The sequence below is a fragment of the Melanerpes formicivorus genome, unplaced genomic scaffold, assembly GCF_026170545.1.
Source record: "Melanerpes formicivorus ecotype bairdi unplaced genomic scaffold, bMelFor1.0.p_v2 SCAF_2, whole genome shotgun sequence".
Lineage (NCBI taxonomy): Eukaryota > Metazoa > Chordata > Aves > Piciformes > Picidae > Melanerpes > Melanerpes formicivorus.
The window spans coordinates 50,689,741-50,698,953 of record NW_027142354.1 but is presented as its reverse complement, the minus strand read 5'-3'; the positions used below and the strand labels follow the sequence as shown (position 1 = coordinate 50,698,953).

At 60.2% G+C, this 9,213-nt stretch overlaps 2 protein-coding genes across 3 annotated transcripts; one reads left to right on the top strand and one right to left on the bottom strand.

Moving 5' to 3' along the window:
* The first annotated feature begins 1,339 nt into the window (after positions 1-1,339).
* Positions 1,340-4,804, top strand: PCYOX1L (prenylcysteine oxidase 1 like). Its single transcript, XM_068160048.1, has 6 exons — positions 1,340-1,458; positions 1,769-1,975; positions 2,419-2,593; positions 2,681-2,892; positions 2,997-3,137; positions 3,684-4,804. The coding sequence occupies exons 1-6, from the start codon at positions 1,368-1,370 to the stop codon at positions 4,340-4,342; spliced, it is 1,485 nt and encodes a 494-aa protein (XP_068016149.1). The 5' UTR covers positions 1,340-1,367; the 3' UTR covers positions 4,343-4,804.
* A 225-nt stretch (positions 4,805-5,029) lies between these two features.
* On the bottom strand, positions 5,030-8,890 carry IL17B (interleukin 17B). Of its 2 annotated transcripts, XM_068160072.1 has the most exons (3): positions 8,859-8,890; positions 6,040-6,326; positions 5,030-5,816 (listed from the first exon to the last, which is right to left on the bottom strand). In XM_068160072.1, exons 2-3 carry the CDS (start codon positions 6,297-6,299, stop codon positions 5,561-5,563), a joined length of 516 nt encoding a protein of 171 aa, XP_068016173.1. In that variant the 5' UTR covers positions 6,300-6,326; positions 8,859-8,890; the 3' UTR covers positions 5,030-5,560. The 2 variants fall into 2 exon arrangements, with proteins under 2 accessions (XP_068016173.1, XP_068016165.1); XM_068160064.1 differs by lacking the exon at positions 8,859-8,890 and having other exon boundaries at positions 6,040-6,425.
* Positions 8,891-9,213: the final 323 nt, after the last annotated feature.

Sequence of the window (9,213 nt, the reverse complement as noted above, 5' to 3'; positions counted from 1 at the left end):
TCAGGCTGGTTAAGTAAGAGCTCGTTAAAACTTAAGACGTGCTGTAAAGATACTTGTGTGCTCTATTTTAAGCAGCTTTGGAAACATTGCCTCTCCGTCCTGGTAGATTCACGTTGCCCATTGTAAGGACTTGGGTGAGCTGAGCAATGGTGGGTTTTGTCTGTGCCCCTCCCCTCAAGTGTTCACACCTGAGTTTCTGGGTTGTGCATTCTCTCCCATGCAGGACCTCTGAAGCAGCTCCTGGCTGGGAGGGAAGGGGCTTGTGTTGTGTTTCTCCTGAGACAAAGTTCACATCATAGATTCTCAGACCTCATTTTGTCACGTTGTACAGGGCCGGCACTGGGCTGCAGCAGGCTCGGGGGCTGTAGTTACATGTTCTAGCTGTTCCAGAGTTTTTGCTCTCTCTCTGCTATCCTTTGTAATCTGAGCTGCAGCAGGCTCCCAGAGGGGATCCCATCGCACAAGCTGTTTGCTCTCTGGTTTTGCCTAGGGCAGAAATTGCAAGCAAAAGCTTGAAATGTTTTTTGCTGATGCATGAACCATGCAGGATCCAGCCTGCTCCCCTCAGCCGGGTACTGAGCACCATGTGCCATCAGCCCTGCACAGACTGAGCCCCTGGAAAATGTGCTGCAGCAGCAGCTTGGCCTAGGCAGGACAGCCCACAGCGTGCCTACAACAGAAGTGGTACCAGGGGGACCTCCTGGGTTTCGCCCCTTGCTTAACCATTGGGTTTGTTATGAGTGAGATCTGTGGAGCTGGACGTAGGGCCAGTGTGTGAGGAACAGAAGGCACTGAGGGCCCTCACTGTGGCTGTGCCTGGGGTTGGTTGTGTGCTGCACCCGACGAGTTTGTATGCCGAGGGTCTCCTCTGACCCTCCAAGTCGTTCTGTGAGGTTGAGGCTGATGCTACTAAGTCTCACGGACCGTCGTGTAGAGAAATCCGCAGAACGCACCGCCGTCAGACGGCAACTCCCCAGACAGTTGGTTTCATTGGTGCCGCGCTGTTCTCTCAGAGCTGGGAGGTGTTAGCGCAGAGCCCCTTTTCACGCTGCCGCTGTGCCCGCGGTGAGGCCGCAGCCGGCCTTGCACGGCTTCCCCGAGGCCGGGAGAAGCGGCGGCTGCGCGCATCCCCCGGCGCTTCAGGAACAAAGCCTGCTCGCCTCCGCCAGCTCCTCCTCCTCGCCGCTCGGGGCTCCAGCGCCGGGCCGGGCCTGTCGCCGCTCGCCGGCACAGGGCTTCCCTCCTGGCTGAGTCGTTGCCCGGGCAGAGGCGGGGCAGCGGCAGGGGGTTCGGGGGCCGAGCTTGCGGTAAGGGGCGGGGCGGGCCGGGCGCCGCCGGGACCCGCTCTCCGCGCGGCCGTTAGCGCCATGGCTCCGCCGCCCGCCGCGCTGCTCCTGCCGGCCCTCGCCGCCCTCCTGATGCCCGCCGCCGCCGCCCGCGCTCCGCCGCGCAACATCGGTAGGAAGGGGGGGCGGGCAAGGAGGACATTAATACGGGGCTGGGAGGGGACATCCATCTTCGGTACCGGCAGCACCGGCCTCCTCCTGCCTGCCTCTGGGGGTGGGAGAGGGGACCTCTGGCATCCCGCGTTTGCGGGATGAGAGCGTGCTGCCAGGCGGGCCCCCGGCACTCCCGCTGCATCCCTGCCCTTTCCCTCTCCGCGGGAGGGCCAAGGAACCGGGGATGCTGGGCGGCGGGGCAGCGGCAGCCCGCAACTCAGCCGGGGTCCGGTGCTGATCCCGCCGCTCTCCTCCCTCTCCGCCGGCAGCCGTGGTGGGTGCCGGGCTGGGCGGCTCGGCCGTCGCCTACTTTTTGCAGCAGCACTTCGGGCCGCAGGTGCAGCTGGATGTGTTCGAGCCGGCGGGCGTGGGGGGGCGGCTGGCCACCGTCACTGTCAACAAGCAGCAGTACGAGAGCAGGGGAGCCTCCATCCATGCCCTCAGCCTCCACATGCAGGACTTCGTCAAGATCCTGGGTGAGCACAAGCATCCCAGTGCCCACATTGCTTCTGTCCCTGAGTCTGGAAGCTGGGGTGCCCCTAGGCTGCTTCCAGTCTGCTTTGGCACCCCGGGCATGTGGTGGCCCTCATGCTGTCCCTGTGCCCTAGCTGCGTTCTGTCCTGGAAGAGAAAGGGATGTGGTGGACCAGTCTCAGGGCAAGGGGTCCTGATGGAATTAGTGTGTGGGAATTGTTCATAAACTCCCAACAATGTGCCCCAGGAGGCAGCAGCAGCTCAATGTGGTGCCTGAACAAATGGGATCTGGCTGGTGTGCCAGTGTCCTAGGGTCTTACACTCCCTGATGCTCCTCCAAGAGTATCTTAGCCAGCATCCCTGCTGCTGTGGTGTTTGGTTCTGGCCTTTCCCAGCCACCAGCCAGCTCCAGGGAAATGTGCCAGTCCCCCCTCCGTTCCCCACAGGGCTCAAGCACCGGCGCGAGGTGGCAGGGAAGAGCGCCATATTCAGCGGGGAGCACTTCATCCTGGAGGAGACCGACTGGTACCTGCTCAACCTCTTCCGGCTCTGGTGGCACTACGGCATCAGCTTCCTGCGCTTGCAGATGTGGGTGGAGGGGGTGATGGAGAAGTTCATGAGGTAGGTTTGCCCACGGGGCTGGAGACAAGGGGGCTCTTCCCTGGCACCAGAGCATCACCAGGTGTCCTGTGTGCCTGTCCCATCTAGGATCTACAAGTACCAGGCACACGGCTATGCCTTCTCCAGCCTGGAGGAGCTGCTGCACTCGCTGGGGGGTGATGCCTTCATCAACATGACCCAGCGCTCGGTGGCCGAGTCCCTGCTGGAGGTTGGCGTCACACAGCGCTTTGTGGACGATGTCATCGCGGCCGTCCTGCGCTCCAGCTATGGGCAGTCGGTGCTGGTGCCTGCCTTCGCAGGTGAAAGTGGGGACCCCCTCTCCTGCCCTTGTGGCTCTCCTTCCCAGTGTCTCTTCTGTGGGTAGACTGTTGAGCCACTCTCCTCTTCCTCTTCCTCTCCCCAGGAGCCATGTCTCTAGCAGGGGCCCAGGGCAGCACCTGGGAAGTGGAAGGAGGCAACAAGCTGGTGTGCTCAGGTCTGCTGAAGCTCACCAAAGCCAACATCATCCCAGCCAGGGTGACAGGTGTCTCTCTGCACAGCTCAGGTGAGCCTGGGCATGGGATCTGCTCTGTGTGCCACCAGCCTGGTTGTGGGGCTGGGCATGTCAGGGCAGGAGATTGGTGGTGGCAACATGAGGATTCTAGGGGGGAGAAAGCACTGGGAGGCTGGAGAGTGTCCTGGACCTGGTACAGCATTTGTGTGAGGGCCTGGGGATCTGTCCATCTTCTCCCCTTGTCTTGACCTCTCGAGGTGCCTCAAATCTCTTCTGTGGCACCATCCTTGTTACAGGCTTGCTCCCCAGTGCAGCATAGCAGGGCTGCATAACAGGGGTCTGGGGAATAGGTTGTGCTGCCCTGGTCCTCCTTGTCCCACTAGGCTGGGCTTTTCTTTAAAACTTTTCCCACATGCTTGATAAAACCTTTCCACTGCCCTAAAGCATCAAGTCCTCATCCATAACCATCTGATGCTATGGTCCAGCACTGGTGTGTAATGGAAAACCAATGGATGGAGCCTTGCTAGAAAAGAGGGGGCCAGAGCAATACCACTTGGGGCACAGGACTACTCCTAACTGTCCACCTTCTCTTTTCAGAGGGGAGAGCCCTGTACCAGGTGCACTATGAGGGCAGTGAAGGCCAGGGCTCAGCTTTCTACGACATGGTGGTCGTGACGACTCCCCTGCACCCCCGCAGGAGCAACTTCACCTTTGAGAACTTTGAGCCACCGATCGCTGACTTCCCTGGAGCCTTCCAGCCCTCTGTCACCTCCGTGGTGCATGGCTACCTCAACTCCTCCTACTTTGGCTTCCCTGACCCCAAGCTCTTCCCATTTGCCAGCATCCTCACGACCGACACCCCCGAGCTCTTCTTCAACGCCATGGACAACATCTGTCCCGTCAACATTTCGGCAGCCTTCCGTCGCAAGCAGCCGCAGGAGGCTGCGGTGTGGCGTGTCCTGTCCCAGCAGCCGCTGGACAAGCAGCAGCTGAAGACCCTCTTTAGGTCTTACTACTCGGTGCAGGTGACAGAGCGGCAGACATATCCCCGCTATGACGCTGCCAAGTCCCTTCCACCCATCGTGCTCCATGAGAACCTCTTCTACCTCAGTGGTGTGGAGTGGGTGGCCAGCTCCATGGAGATGATAGCAGTGGCAGCCAAAAACGTGGCCCTGCTGGCTTACAACCGCTGGCATCAGGACCTGGAGAAAATTGACCAGAAGGATTTGATGCACAAGGTGAAGACTGAACTGTGACAGCCAGGGGAAGTGGTGGGCCAGGAGCTTCTCTGTGTAGTAGCCTGGGGAGTATTTATTGCCTTGAGGACAGCAGGGGGTTTGGGGCTGGGGGAGAACGGACAGGCTGCGCCCTGGACAGCTTGAACTTGAGTCACCTTCCTTCAGGAATAGTCCCTGCCCAGTGTTGCTGTGTGTCTGTGCTGTGTTCCCTATCCCCTCTGCTCAGGCTTTACTGGACAGGAGCCTGTACCTTTTCTTCTTGAAAAAGGGTCCCTATGCCTCTCTTTTTGGGAGGCACTTTCCAGGATAAGGCTGATGGGCATGGGCAGCAGGTGGGTCTCCACCAATGAGCTGCCCAGCTCCTGACACAGCCTCTCCTGCCTTCCTGGCTTTTCTTCTGGAAACAGCTGGCCCTGGCTGGGGCAGGAGGTCCCATGGCTTCTGCCATGCCATGTGCTCCTGGAGCCAGCCCTGCGCAATGGCCTAATGCCCTGGGGCTGGGCATGCAGGGTGAGTTGTCACAAGTCCTGGCTTGCAGGGAGAGTTGCCTGCTGCTGCATGCTGCCTGTTTCCAGGCTGTCCAGGTTTCCCTAAGCCTGGGGCTCAGCTGAAGGGGTCTGAAGAGCCTCAGTGGGAGAAGTGGGTAGGGAGGGCCAGAGGGGCAGCACAATAAGCTGAGGTAAAGGAGGCTCAGACGAGGGTCAGCAATGCACTTTATTGAAGACATCAGAAGCCACTCAGACCTGCTCATGTCCTGCTCCCTGGGCTGCCTGGCCAAGTACAGAACTTGTAGGTGGGCTTGGGGGACCTGGGGGACTGAGCACTCGAGAGCTGTTGCACTGATAGCAGACAAAGGCGAACAGGGACTTTGGGGAAGCAGAAGGCCTGGTTCTGCCCAACTGGAGAGACTAGCAGGCAGTTGCCTCCTTCTGACCCCCCAGCCCACCCTGCTGAGCTCCTCCCTGGAGGTGAGAGTGTCTCACTGCGAGGTCAGCCACTGTGTAGCATGGTGACTTCCAGGGGTTGCCCTCATGCTAGGTGTCCCCAAAGTGGAGCTGAGACTGATGGAGTATGCCAGGGAATTTTGGGGAGCTTGGAGCTGCCACTTCCTTGAACAGGAGCTCTCCTCACCCTGGCACTTAGTTGGGTGACCCTCTCCCAGGGCAGGCAAACTCAGGAAGCAAGAGCAAGCTGATTAGATGCCCACGGGTAGCCGAAGGGGCTAGCTTTGAGACCTCAGAAGATGCAGGTGCAGCCCACAGCAATGGTTTCCATGACCGTCTGATACTTCTTGTGACACTTCTTCCCGAGGTGCTTGTGCCCCACCTGGGCTGGCAGCTGGCAGAGCAGGCGGCGCACGGGCAGCCGGCTGTAGATGGGGACGCTGGCCATGGTGCGGTCCTCCTGCATGGTGAAGGGGTTGATGCAGCCAGTGCAGAGGCAGCGGGCCTCGGGGAGCTCTGCTGGGATCCGTGCTGCGTCGTGGTTTATGCTGGAGAAGAGGGAAAGCGAGGCAAGGCTGGAGAGATGGTGAAATGAGGGGCAGTGGGTGGCTGGGGAGAGGCAGGATGGTGTCTCCACGAGGTGAAATGGGGGGATGCATCCCACTGCACCCCCCAGCAGCCACTGCAGCTCCGTGATGCTGGAGCTGTAGCCGCCACAGTGCTGGCATGGAGCCACTGTGCGTGTCCCTGACGTCCCCACCCCAAGCTCACCTGTAGGCCCAGGGGGACAGGCTCCTCCGGTTGGACCTCCAGAGCCTCAAGTTGACCTGGCACTTGGTGTCCCTGGGCTCAGAGCTGTTCTTCAGCTGGTGCACCATGTCCTGGATGCTGCGCTCGTAGTCTGCCATGGTGGTGTAGGGCTCATCCGGGGCCCAGGTGAGAGCAGGGGTGGCTGTGGGGGCCCGCACCAGGCCCCTTCTCCTGCCTTTTGCTGCCTTGCTTTGGTCCTTTGCTTCAGGGACCACCACCATGGCAAAGGTAAAGATGCAGAGGAGAAGCTGAGGAGAAAGGAGGATGGTATGTGGCAGCAGCCTGCAGGGCTGTTGTGGAAGGGGAGCTCTCCCCCCTTCCATGGGCCACCAGGCAATGGCAGGACTACACTGGCTTCGGGGAGGCATGTGCCAAAAGGCCTGCAGGCAAAACCCACGGGAACATGCAAGGGAAGTTTGCAAGGAGTGGTAGACACAGAGTTGAGGTGAACCCCTGGCCCAAGCCATAGCTGTTGCATGTGGCTGTGAGGCCTCTCATTCTGGTTGCAGCTGGCAGCTGCATTGCCCAAACTGCCCCTGCCCAAGCTGTGCCCAATCCTCTCCCTGCCCACCCCAAGACAGTTGCGTGCTGGCAAGGATGGGTACACCCTCAGTTCAGGCTGTACCTGGACAGCCTGTGGTTTAAACGGAGCTTTAGAGATGAGACAGTCAAGAATGGCATCTTTATCCAAAGCCTCTCCCCTCCCTCTGTTCTCTGGGGATGGTGAGAGAGAAAAGATGCTTTCTGCTTTGCTTCTGCCTGTGACCTCGCAGGGCCAAGCTCCCATGTGCTGACACCCGGCAGGCTGCCCAGCACTGAACAAAGTTGCTTTCTGTAGTCGTGCTCCCTGCTATTCGTGTCCCTGCAGCTGGCCACAGGCAGCCCCACACCCTGCTGTCTATCCCTCAGCCCTTCCCAAGGTGTGCAGTGCCCAGGGGCAGGGACCACTCGCCCAGGGCTGTTTGCCCCCTCCGGTGCCAGACCGTCCAGTCAGCCTGTCGTGGCTTTGCTCTCTGAAGCTGCTGCATCCTCTCCATGCCAGGTGTGAGAGCGATGAGTCTGGCATGTGCCTCCAAAGCCAACAAACCCAGGTAGCCACCCATGAACAAGCATGCAACTACTCAGATTAAAGAAGGAGAACTGGGAGCAAGCCCTGAGCCATCTTGCAATCACCTACCAGGTTTGGAGCCCACTCCATCGCTGCGGAGGGGCTGCCGGCCGCTGTCCTGCAGTGTGGCTGGCACTGGGGAGCTGGGGAGCTAAAAAGGGAAAGCCCCAGCCCCTGGCTCCGCTCTGCCGGAGGTGTGTCTGGTCCCTGAGGTGCCAGGGAGCCTCAGTGTCGCAGGGCAGGGGGCCAGCATGGTCTGGGACTCGGCCACCCGCCGCCTCCCCGGGTGCCAGCTCCACCTGCAGCAGTGGCTGTGGGCAGTGGTGGGTCTCCTCCGGACTGGGCAGCCCAGAGGAGTCGCTGGGCAATAATCTGCTCTGGGGAGGAGGTTTGGGCTCCCGTGGTGCCACGAGTGTGGTCATAGCTATATGAGGTCCAGCAGGGACACAGCTGCTGGGTTGAAGGAGTAAGGGACTTATGAAAGGAATAGGGACGGGCAGCAAGATGTGCAGGCAGCCTGGAGCTGTCCTGCTGTCCCTATGGGGACAGCTTGAGAGCCTGCCAGCATCTATGTGCCACCACCAACTCCACTGTCTCCAGGAACCACCCAACCTTTCTGCCTGGTGGTGAGATGATGGCACTCATCACTTTCTGCACCCCTCTTCTGTCCTTCCCCAAACCCTTCCTATTCCATCATTGAACCTGCCCCCAAGCTCTGGCGGTGGGGACACACCAATTCTGCTCGCTGCTGGCCTTGGGGCTGGACCCCAGAGCTGCAGGCTGGTGGGGGTTAGTGGTAAGATGCTGCCCTCGCCTGTGCCCTGCTCTCTGGTTTCCCAGGTCCAGGCACTGGGATGCCGGGTGCTGGGGGGGCGGACACTGAGGCACGGGGGTCCGTCTGAGATGCCCTGGCCCGGGAACGGCGCAGGGACGGTCCCCGGCTGGGGCTAGAACAGCCCGACATTGCAGCCCCCTTTGCCCTGGGCTGTCCCTGCAACCAGGCAGCCGCTGTGCCACACGGTGGCGCTGTCCTCTACCCGACAGCACAGCCCGCCTTCATCAGTCTCTGCATCCCTCCTCCGCAGCTTCCCTCCCTCCATCCCTCCTCCCCTTCCATCCCTCCTCCCCTTCCATCCCTCCTCCCCTTCCATCCCTCCTCCCCTTCCATTCCTCCTCCCCTTCCATCCTTCCTTCTATCCCTCATTTACCCCATCTCTCCATCCTCTGCTCCATTCTTCCTCCTTTCCATCCTCCCCTCCATTCCGCTTCCTCTTCATCCCTTTCTCCATCCCTCCTGGCATAACTCTTTCCCTGCCAACACCACAGGGCATGGGATTGGATGTACCCAGTGCTGCTCCCCATGCTCAGGGACAGTCCTTGCTCTTTTGGAAGGGACCTTTACACTCTCAGGGCTGCTGCCCTGGAGACCAGGCAGTGCAGGGGAGCAGCTCCACCTGGTTTTGGTGCTTTCTGCCTCCCCTTTCCTGCCTCCTCCTCAGCACTGGATGCTCAGTTCTCCTCTGCCTGCTCACTCACTATACACCCCCAGGGCTTGGAAGGTCCTTGTGCTCTGTAGAGTGGTGGGAAATTCCCACCTCCTTTTCCCAGCCCATGAACTTGGCCTCCAGAAAACCTGGCAAACAGAGTAAAACCCACTGCACCCCCAGCTCACCCAGCCCTCCACCCCCTCCTCTTCCTCCCAGTCTTGCCAGTCCTGGGATGCAGCAGGAAATGCATCCCAGCTGCTGCAGCCTATGTTAACATCCCCAAGGACAGTGCCAGCACAGCATCTGCTCTCCCCTTGGGTGAGGTCTGATGCTGTGTGCTGAGCACAGCGTGTTCCTTTTGTCACCTCTGGGACCTGGCAGAGGGAACCTGGCCCTAGCAGGGGCCATGCAGCCACTCATTTCCTGCAGTGAGCAGTACAGCAGCAGCTGGCCTGCTGCCACCAGCCCATTCTGGGGTGCTGGGCCAGTCCCTGCCTGCACTCCAGTGACTGCACCCTGTGTTCTGTGATCTCCCAAGAA